This window comes from Bos mutus, chromosome 15 (genome assembly GCF_027580195.1).
Source record: "Bos mutus isolate GX-2022 chromosome 15, NWIPB_WYAK_1.1, whole genome shotgun sequence".
NCBI classification, from domain to species: Eukaryota; Metazoa; Chordata; class Mammalia; order Artiodactyla; family Bovidae; genus Bos; species Bos mutus.
In genome coordinates, this window is record NC_091631.1 from 62,707,847 (window position 1) to 62,729,820 (window position 21,974).

Genomic DNA, 21,974 nt, shown 5'->3' on the forward strand with positions numbered 1-21,974 from the left:
TAATGAGTGATGTTGAGCATCTTTTCATGTGTTTGTTAGCCATCTGTATGTCTTCTTTGGAGAAATGTCTATTTAGTTCTTTGGCCCATTTTTTGATTGGGTCATTTATTTTTCTGGAGTTGAGCTGTAGGAGTTGCTTGTATATTTTTGAGATTAGTTGTTTGTCAGTTGCTTCATTTGCTATTATTTTCTCCCATTCTGAAGGCTGTCTTTTCACCTTGCTAATAGTTTCCTTTGATGTGCAGAAGCTTTTAAGGTTAATTAGGTCCCATTTGTTTATTTTTGCTTTTATTTCCAATATTCTGGGAGGTGGGTCATAGAGGATCCTGCTGTGATGTATGTCAGAGAGTGTTTTGCCTATGTTCTCCTCTAGGAGTTTTATAGTTTCTAGTCTTACGTTTAGATCTTTAATCCATTTTGAGTTTATTTTTGTGTATGGTGTTAGAAAGTGGTCTAGTTTCATTCTTTTACACGTGGTTGACCAGATTTCCCAGCACCACTTGTTAAAGAGATTGTCTTTAATCCATTGTATATTCTTGCCTCCTTTGTCAAAGATAAGGTGTCCATATGTGCGTGGATTTATCTCTGGGCTTTCTATTTTATTCCATTGATCTATATATCTGTCTTTGTGCCAGTACCATACTGTCTTGATAACTGTGGCTTTGTAGTAGAGCCTGAAGTCAGGTAGGTTGATTCCTCCAGTTCCATTCTTCTTTCTCAAGATCGCTTTGGCTATTCGAGGTTTTTTGTTTTTCCATACAAATTGTGAAATTATTTGTTCCAGCTCTGTGAAGAATACTGTTGGTAGCTTGATAGGGATTGCATTGAATCTATAAATTGCTTTGGGTAGTATACTCATTTTCACTATATTGATTCTTCCAATCCATGAACATGGTATATTTCTCCATCTATTAGTGTCCTCTTTGATTTCTTTCACCAGTGTTTTATAGTTTTTTTATATATAGGTCTTTAGTTTCTTTAGGTAGATATATTCCTAAGTATTTTATTCTTTCCGTTGCAATGGTGAATGGAATTGTTTCCTTAATTTCTCTCTCTGTTTTCTCATTATTAGTGTATAGGAATGCAAGGGATTTCTGTGTGTTGATTTTATATCCTGCAACTTTACTATAGTCATTGATTATTTCTAGTAATTTTCTGGTGGAATCTTTAGGGTTTTCTATGTAGAGGATCATGTCATCTGCAAATAGTGAGAGTTTTACTTCTTCTTTTCCAATTTGATTCCTTTTATTTCTTTTTCTGCTCTGATTGCTGTGGCCAAAACTTCCAAAACTATGTTGAATAGTAATGGTGAAAGTGGGCACCCTTGTCTTGTTCCTGACTTTAGAGGAAATGCTTTCAATTTTTCACCATTGAGGATAATGTTTGCTGTGGGTTTGTCATATATAGCTTTTATTATGTTGAGGTATGTTCCTTCTATTCCTGCTTTCTGGAGAGTTTTTATCATAAATGGATGTTGAATTTTGTCAAAGGCTTTCTCTGCATCTATTGAGATAATCATATGGTTTTTATTTTTCAATTTGTTAATGTGGTGTATTACATTGATTGATTTGCGGATATTGAAGAATCCTTGCATCCCTGGGATAAAGCCCACTTGATCATGGTGTATGATCTTTTTAATGTGTTGTTGGATTCTGATTGCTAGAATTTTGTTAAGGATTTTTGCATCTATGTTCATCAGTGATATTGGCCTGTAGTTTTCTTTTTTTGTGGCATCTTTGTCAGGTTTTGGTATTAGGGTGATGGTGGCCTCATAGAATGAGTTTGGAAGTTTACCTTCCTCTGCAATTTTTTGGAAGAGTTTGAGCAGGATAGGTGTCAGCTCTTCTCTAAATTTTTGGTAGAATTCAGCTGTGAAGCCATCTGGACCTTTAAAATTGTATAAAATATTTACCATCTTAAGAAAAGGCATGGGTGATATTAAACTTCTTAAATTTAAAATAAAAGCAAAGATCTAGGGGGAAAATGGGTGCTATTAAAAATGTCAGTTTTTTCTTTTAAAAACATATCACTACCCTTCCTAGGAACAACCTACAAGGACTCCTTTTTTCTTGAAAATGAATGGCTACAAATGACCTAATTTAAGCATGAAAAAAATAATGAGGACAATTATTAAATCACATAAACATACAAAAACCAGGAGTTAAAATGATATGGATAAGAAAGCTGTGGTACATATACACAATGGAGTATTACTCAGCCATTAAAAAGAATACATTTGAATCAGTTCTAATGAGGTGGATGAAACTGGAGCCTATTATACAGAGTGAAGTAAGCCAGAAGGAAAAACAGAAATACAGTATACTAACGCATATATATGGAATTTAGAAAGATGGTAACAATAACCCGGTGTACGAGACAGCAAAAGAGACACTGATGTATAGAACAGTCTTATGGACTCTGTGGGAGAGGGAGAGGGTGGGAAGATTTGGGAGAATGGCATTGAGACATGTAAAATACCATGTAAGAAACGAGTTGCCAGTCCAGGTTCGATGCACGATACTGGATGCTTGGGGCTGGTGCACTGGGATGACCCAGAGGGATGGTACGGGGAGGGAGGAGGGAGGAGGGTTCAGGATGGGGAACACATGTATACCTGTGGTGGATTCATTTTGATATTTGGCAAAACTAATACAATTATGTAAAGTTTAAAAATTAAATAAAATTAGAAAAAAAAATATAGAGATAAAGCCAAGAAAAAAAAGTTTGATCACTAACAAAGGAACTAGGGCACCAACTCCTCCCTCTGAAAACTGGTAACTTATTTACTTGAGCAGCTAGCCTGCCTGTATTTTAGAGAAACCAAACAACCATATTTAATAAAAGAAACTGTCTTTACAGAATTCCAGCCAAAAACTATGGGAAGAATAACAAAATTAGAGAAGCATTCTATGTACAATTAATTGGTTCAGTGACGATCACTGGAGGAAATGGTTAAATGGCTAGATGGCAACGGAGCCATCAGGCTGTGATTCCTCTGATTCATCTCAGCATAAAACTGAGAGTGGGGATGCGACACTCTCAACATGAACCTATTCAAGTGTTTCCGAATATCTCTTATTTTCAAGAAATACCGGGATGGGTACAGATGCAAACAGACAAATATAGACTGTGGGACATTTTATAGTACTGGAAAGTTGACCTAGATTCTTGCATGAGTTTAATGACATGACTGGGAGTGCAAAAGGAGAGGATAGAGGGGGAGAAATTGCTTGAATTAAAAAAGACCAGAAAGATAATCATTAAGTGCAATGCATAGATCTTACATGGAACTGGATTATGACAAACCAGCTATAAAAGACATTTTTGAGAGAACTAGGAAATTTGAATATGGTCAGGATATAGATAATACCAAGGAATCATTGTTAATTTTGTTAGGTGTAATAATGTCATTGGGGTTAATCTAAGGTAATATTCATGTCTTCTAAAGCTACATATTGACATATGAGACTGAAACTACAAACAGTATAAGATTTTCATTAACATAATTCTACCAAAAAAAAAGTGCTGCAAGTATTTCAAAATGTCAATAATTACTAAATCTGGATGATCAGTATAAAGGGGATTCTTTATAATCTTCCCTCTGTTTTTGTATACAAATGAAATTTTTCATAATAAAATAATTAAAATAAATTTGAGACTTGTTTAAAAGAATGCATGAAGTTTGCCAGATAAAAGGAAGATGGTAGTAGTTTTTTAAATTTTATGAACCTGAGTTGAAGTCAGAGGACTTGAATGTTTACTTGGAGTCTTCTGGGAAGTAGCTTCTAGGACTAATAACTCAACTTTGACATTTCTATATAAGGAGGCCAGACATAACTTTAAAGCTCAACCATTCTTCATTTTACTTACTGCAAATTGTACAGTCCCAAAAGTCCCATTCCTCGGAAATCTGTTTTAGGATCATCACCTTGGAAACCAATTTCACACCATTGCTTAGAAATCCGGGATTCCAGTGGAGTATTGGGCTTCAAGAATTTCCATAACTGAAGACAAGGAAAAAATTAGCTTGTTAATATACACACATATAATACTATTTCTTACTGGCTAAAATTTAGTAAACTACACTATTAAGAAGAACTTTGGAAATCTGAATATATGCAAGTATATTACAATTGCAGATCTGATTATCTTTCAATTATCTATGACAATAGCTCTCAAAGTATGACTGAAAGACTCCTTGAGGGAGCCTAAGACGTTTCCAGGAAGCCTGGGAAGCAAAAATTATTTTGTAATAGAACTAAGAGGTCAGTTGTCTTTTCACTCTCATCTTCTCATAAAAATACAGTGGAATTTTCCAGAGGCTGAATGACATGTGATGATGTCATTGATCTGAAGGCAATGGAATGTATACTTGTGTATATTTTACTGTTTTTAATCTTTCTGTTTTAGTTCCTAGTCAGTGATAGGTTTATGTGTATATGTGTGTATCAGTGCAGTTCAGTTCAGTCGCTCAGTCGTGTCCGACTCTTTGCGACCCCATGAATCGCAGCACACCAGGCCTCCCTGTCCATCACCAACTCCCGGAGTTCACTCAGACTCACATCCATCGAGTCAGTGATGCCATCCAGGCATCTCATCCTCTGTCGTCCCCTTCTCCTCCTGCCCCCAACCCCTCCCAGCATCAGACTCTTTTCCAATGAGTCAACTCTTCGCATGAGGTGGCCAAAGTACTGGAGTTTCAGCTTTAGTATCATTCCTTCCAAAGAACACCCAGGACCGATCTCCTTTAGAATGAACTGGTTGGATATCCTTGCAGTCCAAGGGACTCTCAAGAGTCTTCTCCAACACCACAGTTCAAAAGCATCAATTCTTCAGCGCTCAGCTTTCTTCACAGTCCAACTCTCACATCCATACATGATCACTGGAAAAACCATAGCCTTGACTAGATGGACCTCTGTTGGCAAAGTAATGTCTCTGCTTTCGAATATGCTATCTAGGTTGGTCATAACTTTCCTCCCAAGGAGTAAGTGTCTTTTAATTTCATGGCTGCAGTCACCATCTGCAGTGATTTTGGAGCCCAAATAAATAAAGTCTGCCATTGTTTCCACTGTTTCCCCATCTATTTCCCATGAAGTGACATACACAAAATCTTCTACAAAAGTGTTTTGGAATCTTCAAAAACATGTAAGAGAATAAAGGGAAGGGAAGAAAAGGAATAATTTTGAGGTCATGCATTACTCAAGTCCTCAGAAATGATTAGCTAACTTTATAGCAAAACTATTAGCAGCACTGTTAACAAAAAGAAAGTGAACTGACTTGAGTTTCATTTCTCATTGATAACAGGGACAAGAATAAATAAGCATCATATAGTTGAATAAAGAAAGATGCTCTTGGATTAGAAGAATCAATATGTGAAAATGACTATACTACGCAAAGCAATCTACAGATTCAGTGGAATCCCTATCAAATTACTAATGACATTTTTTCACAGAACTAGATCAAAAAATTTCTCTATTTGTATGGAAACACAAAAGATCCTGAACAGCCAAAGAAACCCTGAGAAAGAAAAATAGAGCTAGAGAAATCAACCTTCCTGAATTCAGACTATACTACAAAGCTAGTCATCAAGGCATATTGTACTCGCACAAAAACAGGCATACAGATGAAGGAACTAAGATAGAAAGTCCAGAGATAAACCCACGTACCTATGGGCACCTTAGCTTTGATAAAGGATGCAAGAATATACAATGGGGAAAAGACAGCCTCTTCAATAAGTGGTGCTCGGAAAATGGGACAGCTACATGTAAAAGAATGAAACTAGAACACCTTCTAACACCATACACAAAAATAAACTCAAAATGGGTTAAAGCCTTAAATATAAGGCCAGAAACTCAAAACTCTTAAGAGGAAAAAGGACACTCTTTGACACAATTCACAGCAAGATCCTTTTGACCCACCTCCTAGAGTAATGGAAACAAAAACAAAAATAAAGTAGCAGGACCTAATTAAACTTAAAAGCTTTGGCAAAGCAAAGAAAACTATAAACAAATGAAAAGACAATCCTCAGAATGGGAGGAAATAACCGCAAATGAAACAACTGACAAAAGATCAGTCTCCAAACTATACAAGCAGTTTATGCAACACAATATCAGAAAAACAACTCAATCAAAAAATGGGCAGAAGACCTAAACAGACATTCCTCCAAAGAAGACGTAGAAAATGGTCAACAAACACATGAAAAAATGCTCAGTACGCTCATTATTAGAGAAATGCAAATCAAAACCACCATGAGGTATCACCACACACCCACTAGAATGGTCATCATCACAAAGTCTACAAACAATAACACGCGAGAGAGAATGTAGAAAAAGGGAACCCTCTTGCATTGTTGGTGGGAATGTAAATGGATACAGTCACTGTGGAGAACAGTATGGAGATTACTCAAAAAACTAGGAATAAAACTACCGTATGAACCAGAAATCCCACTACTAGGCATATACCCTGAGAAAACCATAATTCAAAAAGACACATGTATCCCAATGTTCACTGCAGCACTATTTACAATAAGTAGGACATGGAAGCAACTTAGATGTCCATGGACAGAATATGGATAAAGAAATTGTGGTACAATCTATACAATGGAATATTGCTCAGCCATAAAAAGAATGAACTTGGGTCAGTTGTAGTGAGGTGGATGAACCTAGAGTCTGTTATACAAAGTGAAGTAGGTCAGAATGTGGAAAACAAATATCATATATTAATACATATATGTGGAATCTAGAAAAATGGTACTGATGAACCTATTTACAGGGCAAGAACAGAGACACAGAAGTAGAGAATGGGCTTGTGGACACAGCTGGGGAAGGAGAGGATGGGATGGATTGAGAGAGAAGCACTGAAATATATATATTCCCATGTGTAACACAGATAGCTATTGGGAAGTTGCTATAGAACACAGGGAGCTCAGCATGGTGCTCTGTGATGACCTAGAGGGGTGTGATGGTGGTGGGGAAGCTCGACAGAGAGAGGATATGTGTACATTTAGAGCTATTTCATGTGGTTGTGCAACACTGTAAAGCAATTACACTTCAATTAAAAATAAAAATATATTGTCACCCTGCTTATTTAACTTGTATATAGAGAACATCATGCGAAATGCTGGGCTGGATGAAGCTCAAGCTGGAATCAAGTTTGCTGGGAGAAACATCAACAACCTCAGATATGCAGATGATACAACCTTTATGGCAGAAAGCGAAGAAGAACAAAGGAGTCTCTTGATGAAGGTGAACGAAGAGAGTGAAAAAGCTGGCTTAACTCAACACTCAAAAAACTAAGATCATAGAATCCGTTCCCATCACTTCATGGCAAATAGATGGGGGAAAAAGTGAAAATAGTGACAGATTTTATTTTCTTGGGCTCCAAAATCACTGGACTGTGACTGCAGCATGAAATTAAAAGATGCTTGCTCCTTGGAAGAAAAGCTATGACAAACCTAGACAGCATATTAAAAAACAGAGACATCACTTCGTCAATAAAGGTCCATCTAGCCAAAGCTATGGTTTTTCCAGTAGTCATGTGCAGATGAGAGAGTTGGACCAGAAAGAAGGCTGAGCACCGAAGAATTCATGCTTTTGGACTGCAGTCCTAAAGAAGATTCTTGAGAGTCCCTTGGACAGCAAAGAAATTAAACCAGTCAATCCTAAAGGAAATCAAGTCTGAATATTCACTGGAAGGACTGATGCTGAAGCTGAAGCTCCAATAGTTTGGCCACCTGATGCCAAGAGTCGATTCATTGAAAAAGACCTTGATGCTGGGAAAGATTGAGGGCAGGAGAAAAGGGTGACAGAGGATGAGATAGTTGGATGGCATCATCAACTCAACGGACATGCGTTTGAGCAAACTCTGGGAGAAAGTGAAGGACAGGGAAGCTTGGCATGCTGTAGTCCACGGGTCATAAAAAGTCAGACATGAGTGAGCGACTGAGCAACAACAAAAAATAAAAAGAAAGATCAATAACATTCATGAATAAACCTCAAAAAGATATTATCATTGTTAAGAGTTACCTAAAATAATTTATGATCAATTGCATTTTACTGGACAGATATAAATTCTAGACATTATGCTCTTTATTGCTTAAGAAACTGGTTGTACTTTTTAAACTTCCTATAGAAAAATAAACTCAGAATGTATTATTACTTGAGAGAGTGAGAAAGACTGAGACCCACAACTGTATAAACATGTAATGTTCAAAATATTAGTTCTTTCTAGTAAATGAAGATGGGTATGTAAATTTACTTTTAGGCCAAATTTACTTTTTAGGCTATTAATAGTATTTCATGTTATATCTTCATTATAGACAAGTATAAACAGAAATATAAAATTTCTTATTACTATTTAAGACATAATTCACCTTCTAAATTGCTAATTCTATGTTATATGGATTTTAAAGCTTAAAGGGAACTGTATATATCACATCTGACATAGTATAAAGCAAAGTCCAATGACAGGAAATACTAACAAAAAGAGTTGTAATTCATCAAAGTTCTTTTAGGCATGAATGCAAAATTACTTATTATTCAAGTGATAACAATATTTTATGTTTTAGCACAACAGGTAAATTCAATCTAAAGGGTGAGAAAAAAATTTCAGAGAAAAGAAAGTATATCTATCATGCTTGAAAATAAAATATCAAACTGATATAAAAAACTCTTTTTTTTTTTTTTTAATTTAGTTAGTTTTGGCTGTGCTGGTTCTCCATTGCTCGGCAAGCTTTTCTCTAGTTGTGGCAAGCAGGGCTACTCTCTGGTTGCAATGCATAGGCTTTTCATTGCAGTGGCTTCTCTTTTTATGAAACATGGGCTCTACTGCTTCAGTAGTTTCAGCACATGGGCTCAGTAGTTGCCACTCCTGGGCTCTAGAGCACAGGCTCAATAGTTGTGGCAAACAGGCTTAGCTGCTCTGACATATTTCTGATTTTCACAAGTCAGGGATCGAACCAGTGTCTCCTGCATTGGTGGGTGGATTCTCTACTCCTGAGCCACCAGGGAAGCCCCCAGAAATCTCTTTTTATATTGCCCATATAAGAATTTGCCAGTGCTGTTTATTCATCCAAAGACAAAATGTTGTAATTCACTGGGAAAGTACAAACAACTGAGAGAAAAGATTTCCTTAAAAAAAAAATCCTCTGGGAACTGATTTGGTTACTGCCACAGTGAAAACCAAGCAAACAAAAACAGAATGCAAAGCTCATCATATTCACTTGAACAATATCTGGAAGTAATCTCAAGGCCCTACACAGTTTAAAAATACCTGGTTTGATCAAGTGAGTGGAATAAAATGCCAACAGCAAGCATTTCATTTCTACAGTTAAAGGATAAACTTCCTTCATTTGGAGAATACTTGGTTTGGGAAAGTAAAAGCTTTGAGTGATAAAATGTTTTAAAAATAAATTAAAAAAGAAATTCCATTTTAATAATTCAGTATATCACAACAGACTAGATTAATGGCTAAAAAGTGTTCTTAATTTCTTAACGTGTCACTTTCACGGAAAATGAAAGTCAATTATGCTAAACCACTTACATGAAGTGCTACCAATTGTTCATTTCCTGTAAGAATGCTTGAGTAACTGCCTACTGGATTCTCCTCTGATAGATAAGCTCTTCCCAGAAAAATAACAGGAGGCAGCAGGGTAGCTCTGAAAGGTAAGGTCATTTCTTGCGCCTGGAAGCTGACTGAAATCTTAACTAAGGTGGTGGGCCTCTGGTGAGGGGCTTTGATGAGTCTAGCCATCTAAGGCTGTACTACTGGGAGTAGAATGATTACAAAGCCACCTGCCAACTGCAGGAGACAAGGGTCAGAAGGGTCATTCTTGTGCAGATGACAAGCTAGAGATGTGAAAGCTGCATGCTGAGTCAGTCCATCATCCTGTGCTCTGTTTAATTCTCTCCTCTTTGCATTCAGACTTTATTGCAAGCGTATTTGAACACTTCTGCCCTGTCTCTGGTCTGCCACAGAACAGAAAGAGCAAGGGCATTTGTCTATCTATCCACTGAAGAAGAAGCAGCTCTATGATCAGACCTTTTAATTTGGGGTTATATTTTTTCTATTAAGTACATGAATCCACCTAAATTTTTGCCTTTACTATTAACTTGGTTAGAAAACACTTAATAGAAATGTCCATTTGAGTAACGCATATGGATAGTGCTACATCAATGTAAAGTGATGTTAATCAGTTGTATCCCAGCCTATGTTTAAACAACCATAAAAATCAAGGTTTTTTTTCTTTTCTTTTTAAAATAATTTTATAATTTTGGGTTTTTAAAATAATTTTATTTATTTGGCTGTTCTGGGACTTCATTGCTGGGCTCTTCCTCTAGTTGTGGTGAGCAGGGGCCATTCTCTAGTTGCAGTACATGGGCTCCTCACTGCAGTCACTTCTCTTGTTACAGAGTGGAGGCTCTAGAAACATGGGCTTCAATAGCTGCAGCACATGGGCTTAGTAGTTGTCGTGCCTGGGCTGTTGATCTGTGACATGTGGCATCTTTCTGGGCCAGGGATGGAACCTGTGTCTCCTGCACTGGCAGACAGATTCTTTGCTGAGCCACCAGGGAAGCCTCAGATTTCTTTTTCATAGTTTATAAGGAGAAACACTGATAATGGTCTCCTATGGTCTCCTATGTTTATATGGAGAAGGCAATGGCACCCCAATCCAGTACTCTTGCCTGGAAAATCCCATGGATGGAGGAGCCTGGTAGGCTGCAGTCCATGGGGTCGCTAGGAGTTGGACACGACTGAGCGACTTCACTTTCACTTTTTGCTTTCATGCATTGGAGAAGGAAATGGCAATCTGCTCCAGTGTTCTTGCCTGGAGAATCCTGGGGACGGTGGAGCCTGATGGGCTGCCGTTTATGGGGTCGCACAGAGTCGGACACAACTGAAGTGACTTAGCAGCAGCAGCATGTTTATATAAATGAAAGCAATTAAATAATTTGGCAATATATCACTCAAGCATCTAAACCAAGGGTCAGCAAACTTTGTCTGTAAAGGGTTAGACAGCAAATATCTTAAGGCTTTATTGGCCATAAGTTCACTGCCACAACTACTTGATTTTTTCAATGGGGTACAAAAGCAGCCATAGACAACACATAAATGAATGAGCATGGATGTGTTCCTATAAAACCTTACTTAGAAAAATGGGTGATAGGCCAGATTTTGACCTACAAGTTTTGGTGTGCTTACTTTAGCTCTAAACAATTTTGTGAAGTAGATAATAAGGATATTATTATCCATCTTAAAGGTGAAGAAACCTAAGCTCAATAAGTTAAACATAAACCACAGGCCAGCCCGTGGAAATAACAAATATGAACAAGACATAGTTTCTCCCTTGAGAGATAGCCTAGTGCAGGAATTAAAAGCCCTTTCTAACTATGTGAAAAATGAGAATAATATCAATTTTCTTCATCTGCAAAATGGGTATAATACCAATATTGGTTATTGTGACAATTAAATGGAATAATGCTATAAAACCTTTACTTTAACAATTGACACATATTAAACACTCAAGGAACATCTTATTATTGATTTTATTATTATCAGCTATGGAATTTTAATTAACTGAAGAAGACAATAAAGATCCTATGCCTAAACTTGCTAGAGAAGATTTCAAAACTCAATGAACAACATTTTTAAAAAATGAGCCAGATTCTACTCTGAGAGTAATGGGTAACAGGGTACCACAGTTGGATGGCATGGCTTAATCTGGGTCATGGTGAATGACAGAGTATGGGGGAGCTGTACATAATAGGATAAAGGAGAAATAGCTTAAAGAAATAAACTGGAAAGGGTCCAAAATGCATGTGAAGATGCCTTCTGGTTTTCTTCTACCAGACACCGAAAACCTGAAGTTTGTAATTGAGAATACAATGAAAATAATCCCTCCAGTGGTATTTTAGAAGATGGAAGGGAGAAGGCTAATAGTTAGTGGCAGAATTAAAAGGCTATTCTAATAGCTCAAGTTGGAAATGATGGCTAAAATAAGGCAGTGGGAACAGGAATCATTTGAGAGGTATTTTAGAGACACATGAGAGCTGGACTGTGAAGAAAGCTGAGCGCCAAAGAATTGATGCTTTTGAACTGTGGTGCTGGAGAAGACTCTTGAGAGTCCCTTGGACTGCAAGGAAATCCAACCAGTCCATTCTGAAGGAAATCAGCCCTGGGATTTCTTTGGAAGGAATGATGCTAAAGTTGAAACTCCAGTACTTTGGCCACCTCATGCGAAGAGTTGACTCATTGGAAAAGACTCTGATGCTGGGAGGATTGGGGGCAGGAGAAGAAAGCGATGACAGAGGATGAGATGGCTGGATGGCATCACTGACTCGATGGATGTGAGTCTGAGTGAACTCTGGGAGATAGTGATGGACAGGGAGGCCTGGTACTGTGATTCATGGGGTCGCAAAGAGTTGGACACGACTGAGAGACTGAACTGAACTGAACTTAGAGACACTCTATGGATAAGATTTAGTGTCTTTTGAAGATGTAGAGCACCTCCCAAATTAGATTACAAGCCATTTGAGGGTAGAAAATATGTCTTTGCTCAAGGTGCCTATTATAGAGGGAGACAGCCCTTTGTAATTCACTAGCTGTGTGAATCGGAGACTGGACTAACATACTTTAGTTTGCTTATCTCTGAAGTAATGAAAACCAAGATTGGGCAAGATGGCAAAGTAGAAAGATTCTGAGCTCACTTCCTACTACAGGCACATCAAAATCACAACTATTTACAGAAAAATCATCAACGAAAAAGACCAAAATCTACCAGAAAAAAAATCTTCTACAACTGAAGATTAACAGAAGGAATAACAAGACAGGTAGGAGGGGTGGAGTTGCAATATAGTCATGTCCCATACTCCAGGTGGGTGATCCACAAATGGGAGAATAATTAGAAATGCAGAGGTTCTCTCCAAGGAATGAGAGGTCTAAGTCTCACATCAGACTCCCCAGCCTGGGGGTCTTGTGCTGGGAAGATGAGCCCCCAGAGTATCTGACTTTGAGGGTCAGTGGAGTTTTTCTTTCTAAATTACCAAAGGGCTGGGAGAAATAGAGACTTCACCCTTAAAGGGCACACACAAAATCTCACATGCAGTGGGCCTGAGGGAAGAAGCATTAATTTGATAGGCACCCGGGTCAGACCTACCTGCTGATCTTGCAGAGTCTTCTAGGGCAGCAGAAGGCAACTGCAGCTCACCCCGAGAACACAGACTCTTATGACTACCATTTTGAGGAGTTCATTCTACCACATGGACAATGGTACCGGCAAGCACCATTGTAGACCGAGGACCCACCCCTGCTCTGGCCCAGAACACTGTAGGCACCAGCACTTGGACATGTCAGGCCAAGCAACTAACTGGATGGGGACAGAGACCCACCCACCAGCAGATTAGGTGACCTTATGACATTTTAAACCCACAGTTGCTTCTGGAATATGGCCCTTCCAATCAGAGAACCAAGAATCCAGCTCCATCAATTACAAAGCAGACATCAGTCTAAGAATCACCTGGGTTCTGGCCCTGCTCTCTAGGGAACCTTCTCTAGCCTCTAGAGCAGCCTCACCCACCAGGGAGCAGATAACAGTCACAAGCCTACATACATGGCCTATCTACCAGAGGGCCAGGCCCTGCACTGGGACTAGCTAGGCTCTGGCACCACCTATTAGCAGGCTAACAATACAAGCTTTGGGATGCTCCAGACCCTACACCCAACTGTATCAGGAACTGACTCCATCCACTAGCAATCTGACACCAGCTCCAGGACCCCCTGGGTCCTGTAGCCAGATCCCTAGATCTGTACTCCACCCACCAGTGTGCCAGTACTAGCCTCAGGGCTACCCAGGATTCTACAGCAGCTGCCTCCTGAGCTGGTCCTACTGAACAGCAGGCAGCAGCCCCCATACAAAGCAGGGTCTGGCAACCAATGGGATCGGTGACTAACAAGCCTGCCATACTGCCCACATAATCAGCCCACCACAATAGAAGAACCCTTGAAGTTCTCACAGGGGGAATCCCTAAAACATAAAGCTCAGGTAAAGAGAGGGAAGTTTACTGCTGGGACACATAGGACGTCTCCTACAAAAAGCTACTACTCCAAGTTTGGGAAATATAATCAACCTACTAGATCATAAAAATTAAAAAAAAAGCAGGAGATAGTTTCAAGATGGTGAAGTAGAAGAACGTGTGCTCACCTCCTTCTGCAAAAGAACCAAAATCACAACTAAATGCTGAGCAACCATCAAAAGGAAGATGCTGGAACCCACCAAAAAAAGCACCCTATGTATAATGACAAAGGAGAAGCCACAATGAGATGGTAGGAGGAGCACAATTACAATGAAATCAAATTCCATATTAGTGTAGTGGTGACCCACAAATTGGAGAACAATTATACCATAGAAGTTTTCCCACTGTTGCAAAGGTTCTGAGTCCCACGTCAGGCTTCCCAACCTGGGGGTTAGGCAAAGGGAATAGGACTGCTCAGGAAATCTGACCTTGAAGGCCAATGTGGATTCGACTGCAGGACTTCCACAGGACTAGGGAAAACAGAGACTCTACTCTTAGAGTGCATACACAAAGTCTTGTGTGCATCAGAGTCCAGGGAAAAGGAGCAGTGAACAAAGGATACAGAACCAGATCTATCTGCTAGTGTTGGAGGGTCTCCTGAAGAGGTGTAGGGGTGGCTGTGGTTTACTGTGTGTACAAGGGCACTGGTAGTAGAAGTTCTAGGAAGTACTCATTGGTGTAAGCCCTCCTAGAGGCCACCATTTGCCCCACCATCGAGCCTCTGGCTCCAGGGCTAGGTTCCTCAGTCCAAACAACTGACAGAAAAGGAGTGCAGGCCCACCCATCAGCAGATTAAAGTTTTACTAAGCACAGTCCTGCCCACCAGAGAAAGATATAGTTCTACTAGCCACCAGTCCCTCCCATCAATAAGCTTGCACAAGCCTCTTAGATTGCCTTGTCAATCAGAGGGCAGACAGAAGCATAAAGAACTGAAATCCTGCAGCATCCAGAAAGAAAACTACAATCACAGAAAGTTAAACAAAATGAAAAGACAGAAGATTATGTTCCAGAGGAAAGAAAAAGATGAAATCCCAGAAAAACAACTAAATGAAGTGGAGATAGGCAATCTTCCAGAAAAAGAATTCAGAATAATGCTCGTGAAGATGATACAGGATGCTGGGGGAAAATGGAGGCAAAGATTTAGAAGATGCAAGAAATGGTTAACAAAGATATAGAAGAGAGTCTGAGGCAGGACAAAGCCAAGGAGAAACACACCGAGACACAGAGTAATCAAACTGACAAAAATTAAAGACAAAGATAAAATCTTAAAAGCAACAAGGGAAAAACTACACATAATATACAAGGGGACTCTCATAAAGTTATCAACTGATTTCTCAGGAAAAACTCTGCAAGACAGAAAGGAGTGGCACAAAATATTTAAAGGGATGAAAGGGAAGAACCGACAACCAAGAATACTCTACCCAGAAGGCTCTCATTCAGATTTGATGGAGAAATCAAAAGGTTCACAGACAAGCAAAAGCTAAGAGAACCACCCGATCAACTATGCAACAAAAGGAACTTCTCTAGGTGGGAAAGAGACTGGCAATTTACAAAACAAAACAAACAGACAAAAAACCATGTAAATAGATGAACTGTTATAGCACAACTTTATGGGAACAGCAAACCTCCAAACTACAATAGATACACACAGAAAAGTAAAAGCAACCCAAACACAACACCAAAGATGGTCATCACAAGAGAAGAAAATGAAAGAGGAAGGGAAAAAAGAGACCTATAAAAACAAACCCAAAACAATTAAGAAAACTGATATAGGAATACACTTAAATGTAAATGGGTTAAATGTGCCAATAAAAAGACACAGACTGGCTGGGTGGATACTAAAACAAGACCCCTATATATGCTGTCTACAAGAGACCCACCTCAGATGTAGGGATATATACAGACTGAAAGTGATGCGTTGGAAGAAAGTATTCCACGCAAAAGAAAATCAAAGGATAGTTAGAGTAGCAATACTCGTATCAGCCAAAATAGAATTTAAAACAAAGACTGTTATAAGAGACAAAGAAGGATGCTACATAATGATCAAGCTACTGCTGCTGCTGCTAAGTCACTTCAGTCGTGTCCGACTCTGTCCGACCCCATAGACAGCAGCCCACCAGGCTCTCCCGTCCCTGGGATTCTCCAGGCAAGAATACTGGAGTGGGTTGCCATTGCCTTCTCTGATAATGATCAAGGGACCAGTACAGAAAGGAGGTATAACAGTTGTAAACATGTATGCATCCAATATAGGAGGCACTTCAATATGTAAGGCAAATACTAACAACCATAAAGGGAGAAATCAATAGTAGCACAATCATAGTGGGGGGCTTAACACTCTGCTTTCATCAACAAACAGATCATCCAGACAGAAAATCATAAGGAAATAGGCCTTAAATGACATATTAGAGCAGATGGACTTAACTGATATTTATAGAGCATTCCATTCAAAAGCAGCCGAATATATGTTACTCTCGTGAGCAATGGGACATATTCCAGGATTAACCACGTGCTAGGCCACAAGGTCAGCCTTAAAAATTTAAGAAAACTGAAGTCATATCCAGCATCTTTTGTAATCAGAGTGCTACGAGATTAGCAATAAACTACAAGAAAAACTACAATAAACACAAACACATGGAGGCCAATAATATAAAAGTAAAAACCAATGGATCACTGAAGAAATCAGAGAAAATAAAAAAATACCTAGAGACAAATGAAAGCACAATGATCTGAAACCCAGGAATGCAGCAAAAGTAGTTTCAAGAGGGAAGTTTATATCAATACAACCTTACCTCAGGAAACAAGAAAAATCTCAAATAAAGACCTAATCTTACATCTAAAGCAACTCAAAAAAGAACAAACAAAAACCTAAGTTAGTAGAAGTAAAGAAATCATAAAGATCAGAGCAGAAATAAATGAAATAGAGACAAAGAAAATAATATAAAGATCAATGAAATTAAAAGCTAGTTCTTTGAAAAGATAAATAAAATAGATAAACCTTTAGCTAGACTCAACAAGGAAAAAAACAAGTAAGTACAATTGACACCACAGAACATAAAGGATCGTGAAGAAAGTGAAGTCACTCAGTCATGTCCGACTCTTGGTGACCCCATGGACTGTAGCCTGCCAGGCTCCTCTGTCCATGGGATTTCCCAGGCAAGAATACTGGAGTGGGTTACCATTTCCTTCTCCAAGGGACTGCCTGACTCAGGGATCAAACCCAGGTCTCCCGCACTGCAGGCAGACTCTTTACCATTTGAGCCACGAGGAAAGCCCGTAAAGGATTGTAGGAGACTACTGTAAACAACTGTATGCCAATGAAATGAACAACCTAGAAGGAATGGACAAATTCCTAGACAGTGCAATCTCCTAGGGCTGAATGGGGAAGAAATAGAAAATATAAACAGTTCTATTGCCAGTAATTAAAGTGAATCAGTAATACAAAAAAAAAAAAAAAAAAACTTCTCAATAAACAAAGTCCAGCACCAGTAACCTCCCCAGGCAATGGAAATACAAGAAAAAATAAATAAACAGGGAATAACCAAACTTACAAGCTTTTCCCTAGCCAAGGCATTCATAAACAGAATGAAAAGACAATCTATGGACTGGGAAAATATGTTTGCAAACAATGCAACCAACGAGGGCTCAGTTTCCAAAATATACAAACTGCTCATGCAACTCAATAACAAAACAACAAACAACCCCAACCAAAAAATAGGCAGAAGATCTACACAGACATTTCTCCAAGGAAAACATATAGAAGGCCAATAGGCATATGAAAAAAAATGCTCAACATCATTAATTATTAGAGAAGTGCCAATCAAATCCACAGTGAGATATCACTTTACTCTGGTCAGAATGGCCCATCATTAAAACATCTACAAACAGCAAACACTGGAGAGGTGTTAGGGAAAGAGAATCCTCCTACACTGTTCGTGGGAATGTAAACTGGTATAGCTACTGTGGAAAACACTGTGGCGTCTCCTCAACAGACTAAAAATAGACCTGTCATCTGATCCAGCAATCCCATTCCTGGGCATATATCTGGACAAAAGTATAATCTGAAAAGATACCTGTACCTCAATGTTCATAGCAGCAATATTTACAGCAGCCCAGATATAGAAGCAACATAATTGTCCATTGATAAATGAATGGATAAAAATAGAACACAACTCAGCCATATAAAAGAATGAAATAATGCCATTTGCAGAAACTGTGGTATTGGAGAAGACTGTTGAGAGTCACTTGGAGATCACAGCAAGGAGATCAAACCAGTCAATCCTAAAGGAAATCAGTCCTGAATGAATATCCATTGGAAGGACTGATGCTGAAGCTGAAGCTCCAATACTTTGGCCACCTGATGGGAAGAAATGACTCATTGGAAAAGATCCTGATTCTGGGAAAGATTGAAGGCAGGAGGAGAACGGGAAGACAGAGGAAATGATTGGATGGCATCACTGACTCAATGGACATGAGTTTCAGCAAGTTTGGGGAGATGGTGAAGGACAGGGAAGCCTGGCATGCTGCAGTCCATGGGGTCGCAGAGAGTCAGACATGACTGACTGACTGAACAACAACAAAGAGATAATCATACTAAGGGAAGTTAGTGAGAAAGACAGATATCATATGGTATCACTTTTACGTGAAATCTAAAGTGTGATGCAAATGAACTTATTTATGAAATAGAAATAGATTCAGAACATAGAAAACAGATCTGTGGTTGCCAAGAGGGTAGGTAAGGAGGGATTGATTGGGAATCTGGGATTAGCACATGCAAACTATTAAATATAGAATGGATAAACAACAATTCCTACTGTACAGCACAGGGAACTATGTTCAGTATTCTGTAATAAACCATAATGAAAAGGAATGCAAAAAAGAATATGTATATGTGTGTGTATGAAACTGAATCACTTTGCTGTACATCAGGAGCTATTGTCTCTTGTGTATCCTGCATTGGCAGGGGGATTCTTTACCACTCGAGCCACCTAGGAAGCCCCCAGAAACTAACATAACATTGCACATCAACTGTACTGCAATAAAAATTTTTTAAAATATGATTAAAAATAGGCAGAAGATTTGAATAAACATTTTTTTCTAAGAGGGCATATATTTCACCAACAGATACATTAAAAGATGCTCAACATCATTAATCCTCAGAGAAATGCAAATCAAAACCACAGTGAGAAATCACCTCATTCCTGTCAAAATGGCGATCATCAAAAAAAACCACAAGGAAAAAATGCTGGTGAGGATGTAGAGAAAAGATAACCTTCGTATACTGTTGGTTGTAATATAAATTGGTGCATCCACTGAGAACAGTATGGCAGTTTCTCAGAAAACTAAAAGTAGAACTACTATATGACTCTGCAATTCCACTCCTGGATATATGTTCAAAAAACCTGAAAACACTAATTTGAAAAGATACATGTACTACAATGTTCAAAGCAGCATTATTTACAGTTGCCAGGATATGGAAGCACACTAAGTGCCCAGCAACAGATAAAGACATGGTATATATATTATACATACAATGGGATTCAGCCCCATGGACTTGGAGGATATTATGCTAAGTGAAATAAATCAAATAGAGAAAGAAAAATACTACACAATATCACTTACATATGGAACCTAAAAAAATAAACTAGTAAATAAAACGTTAAACAAGTATCATAGATATAGAGAACTAGTGGTTACCGGTTGAGAGACGGAAGCATGGAGGGGCAAGATAAGGGTAGGGCATTAAGAGGTACAAACTACTATATATAAAATAAGCTATAAGGATATTTTGTAAAGCACAGGAAATATATCCAATATTTTATAAGTAAATGGAGTATAACCTTTGAAAATTATGAATTATTATTTAGGGTGTCTCTGATAGTTCAGTTGGTAAAGAATCCTCCTGCAATGCAGGAGACCTGGGTTCAATCCCTGGGTGGGGAAGATCCCCTGGAGAAGGGAAAGGCTACCCACTCTAGCATTCTGGCCTGGAGAATTCCATGGACTGTATAGTCTATGGGGTCTCAAAGAGCTGGACACAACTGAGCCACTTTCACGTTCACTTTCATTGTGTATAACCTGAAACATAATATTGTACATCAACAGTACCTCTATAAAAAGTTTTTTAAATAAAGTTAATGATGAAAAAAATTAAGATAACGACCATCAAGAATCCACCTGCCAATGCAGGAGACACAGCTTTGATCCCTGGGTTAGGAAGATCCCCTGGAGAAGGAAATGGCAACCTACTCCAGTATTCTTGTCTGGGAAACCCCATGGATAGAGAAGCCTAGCAGGCTACAGTACTCATGGTCACAAAAGAGTCAGACACAACTTAGCTACTAAATAACAACAAAAATCGTCCCCCTGCCTATCTCGTATAGTTATGACTATAAAAATAACACTGACATACTCAAATTGTATCATAAAAGTTCTTGATCTGTATCTATGACTTCAATAATTCATTCATTCACTCGTATTTGCTGAAAACCTGTGTGCCAGGACACAAACAACAGATCAACTAAGATGATGTATATCAGGTACCCAAATGTCATTGATTCAGAGGGCATTTTAGTCATTTTAATGAACTGCTCAGGAGCATATGGCCAGTGCGTTAACTACAACATGTCTTTTCTCTTTCATCACCTCTTATTTCCCACCTTTGAGTTCCTTTAATTAAAGTTGACTATCCCTAGCAGAACACAGGAAAAAACTAACCAAAGAGATGAAGCTCAGCCACTAAGTAGCTAAAAGTAAGCAGAGGAGAAAAAGAAGAAACTATTGTTAAGAATAAAACTATTGTTACTTTTAATGACTGACATCAGATCTAGCACTAATTAGTAGGGATAAATGAGTCATCTGCTTAAGCATTTACATACACAAAAATATATACTACACACAAAATCACAAAAGGATACACTTTTCAAATTATAGTTTCTATTTACATTTTTCAATAAAATAAGTTAAAGCGGCTAAACAAATGTTTTCTTCCAATTTCATTACCGCCATTTTGAATTCTAGGAAAGGACAAAGAAGCACTCCAACTTAAAGAGCATCTATTTTCAGAAATGAATTTATAAAACATTTCAGATGAATAGTTCTAAAGACTTGTCTTCATTTTTTAAAGTTTTATTGATGTGTCATAATATAGTATCAGATCAGATAAGATTTTGAAGATTTTGCTTTGACAGCCCAGAAGGAGTGTTTAAAACTGCATATTATTCTTCAAACAGCTTTAATACACCATATATAAACTTTTACCTATTCTTTAATACTCTCCAAGTTACATGAATAAATAATCCTCATTAAGATCTTCGGTAATTTCCCCAGGGAGCTATTGTGGAAGCAGAAACCAACTTCATCTTCTTTGACGTCTACTAAAAGCCATAAGTGGAAATCCTAGGTCACTCTTTGACTAATGCTATTTCTATTGGTTTTTGACACAGTTAAACAATCTAAGTGAATGTGAAAGTATTATAGTTGCTCAGCTGTGTCTGACTCTTTGCAACCTCATGGACTGTAGCCCACCAGGCTCCTCTGTCCATGGAATTTTCCAGGCAAGAATACTGGAGTGGGTTGTCATTCCCTTCTCCAGGGGATCTTCCCAACCCGGGGATCGAACCCAGGCCTCGTGCATTGCAGGCATATTCCTTACCATCTGAGCCACCAGGGAAGCTCTAAATAATCAAACTTGAGCCAAATGTGAGAGGCCATATAAATCACCTCTCATGCCTTTTTAGATTACACATGAAAATTGGCTTTAACTTCTCACATGGATTTTCTACTGAAAAATTTACCTTCAACATCTGAACTAGCAAGAAAAAGTAGGTTTTACCTATTATTTCAATGTGTTCGTGTCATATTCACCCTGGTTTCCCCCACATCCAGACCGGTGCCTAGCACACAGTA

At 38.5% G+C, this 21,974-nt stretch overlaps 1 protein-coding gene across 2 annotated transcripts in view; it reads right to left on the reverse strand.

Moving 5' to 3' along the window:
* Window positions 1-21,974, reverse strand: part of ELMOD1 (ELMO domain containing 1) — an 89,370-nt gene that overhangs the window by 21,409 nt on the left and 45,987 nt on the right. For both annotated transcript variants that reach the window (XM_005900483.3, XM_070383218.1), the window contains exon 7: window positions 3,871-4,004. In XM_005900483.3, the coding sequence (XP_005900545.1) occupies window positions 3,871-4,004 (134 nt within the window). The remainder of the gene's footprint in view (window positions 1-3,870; window positions 4,005-21,974) is intronic.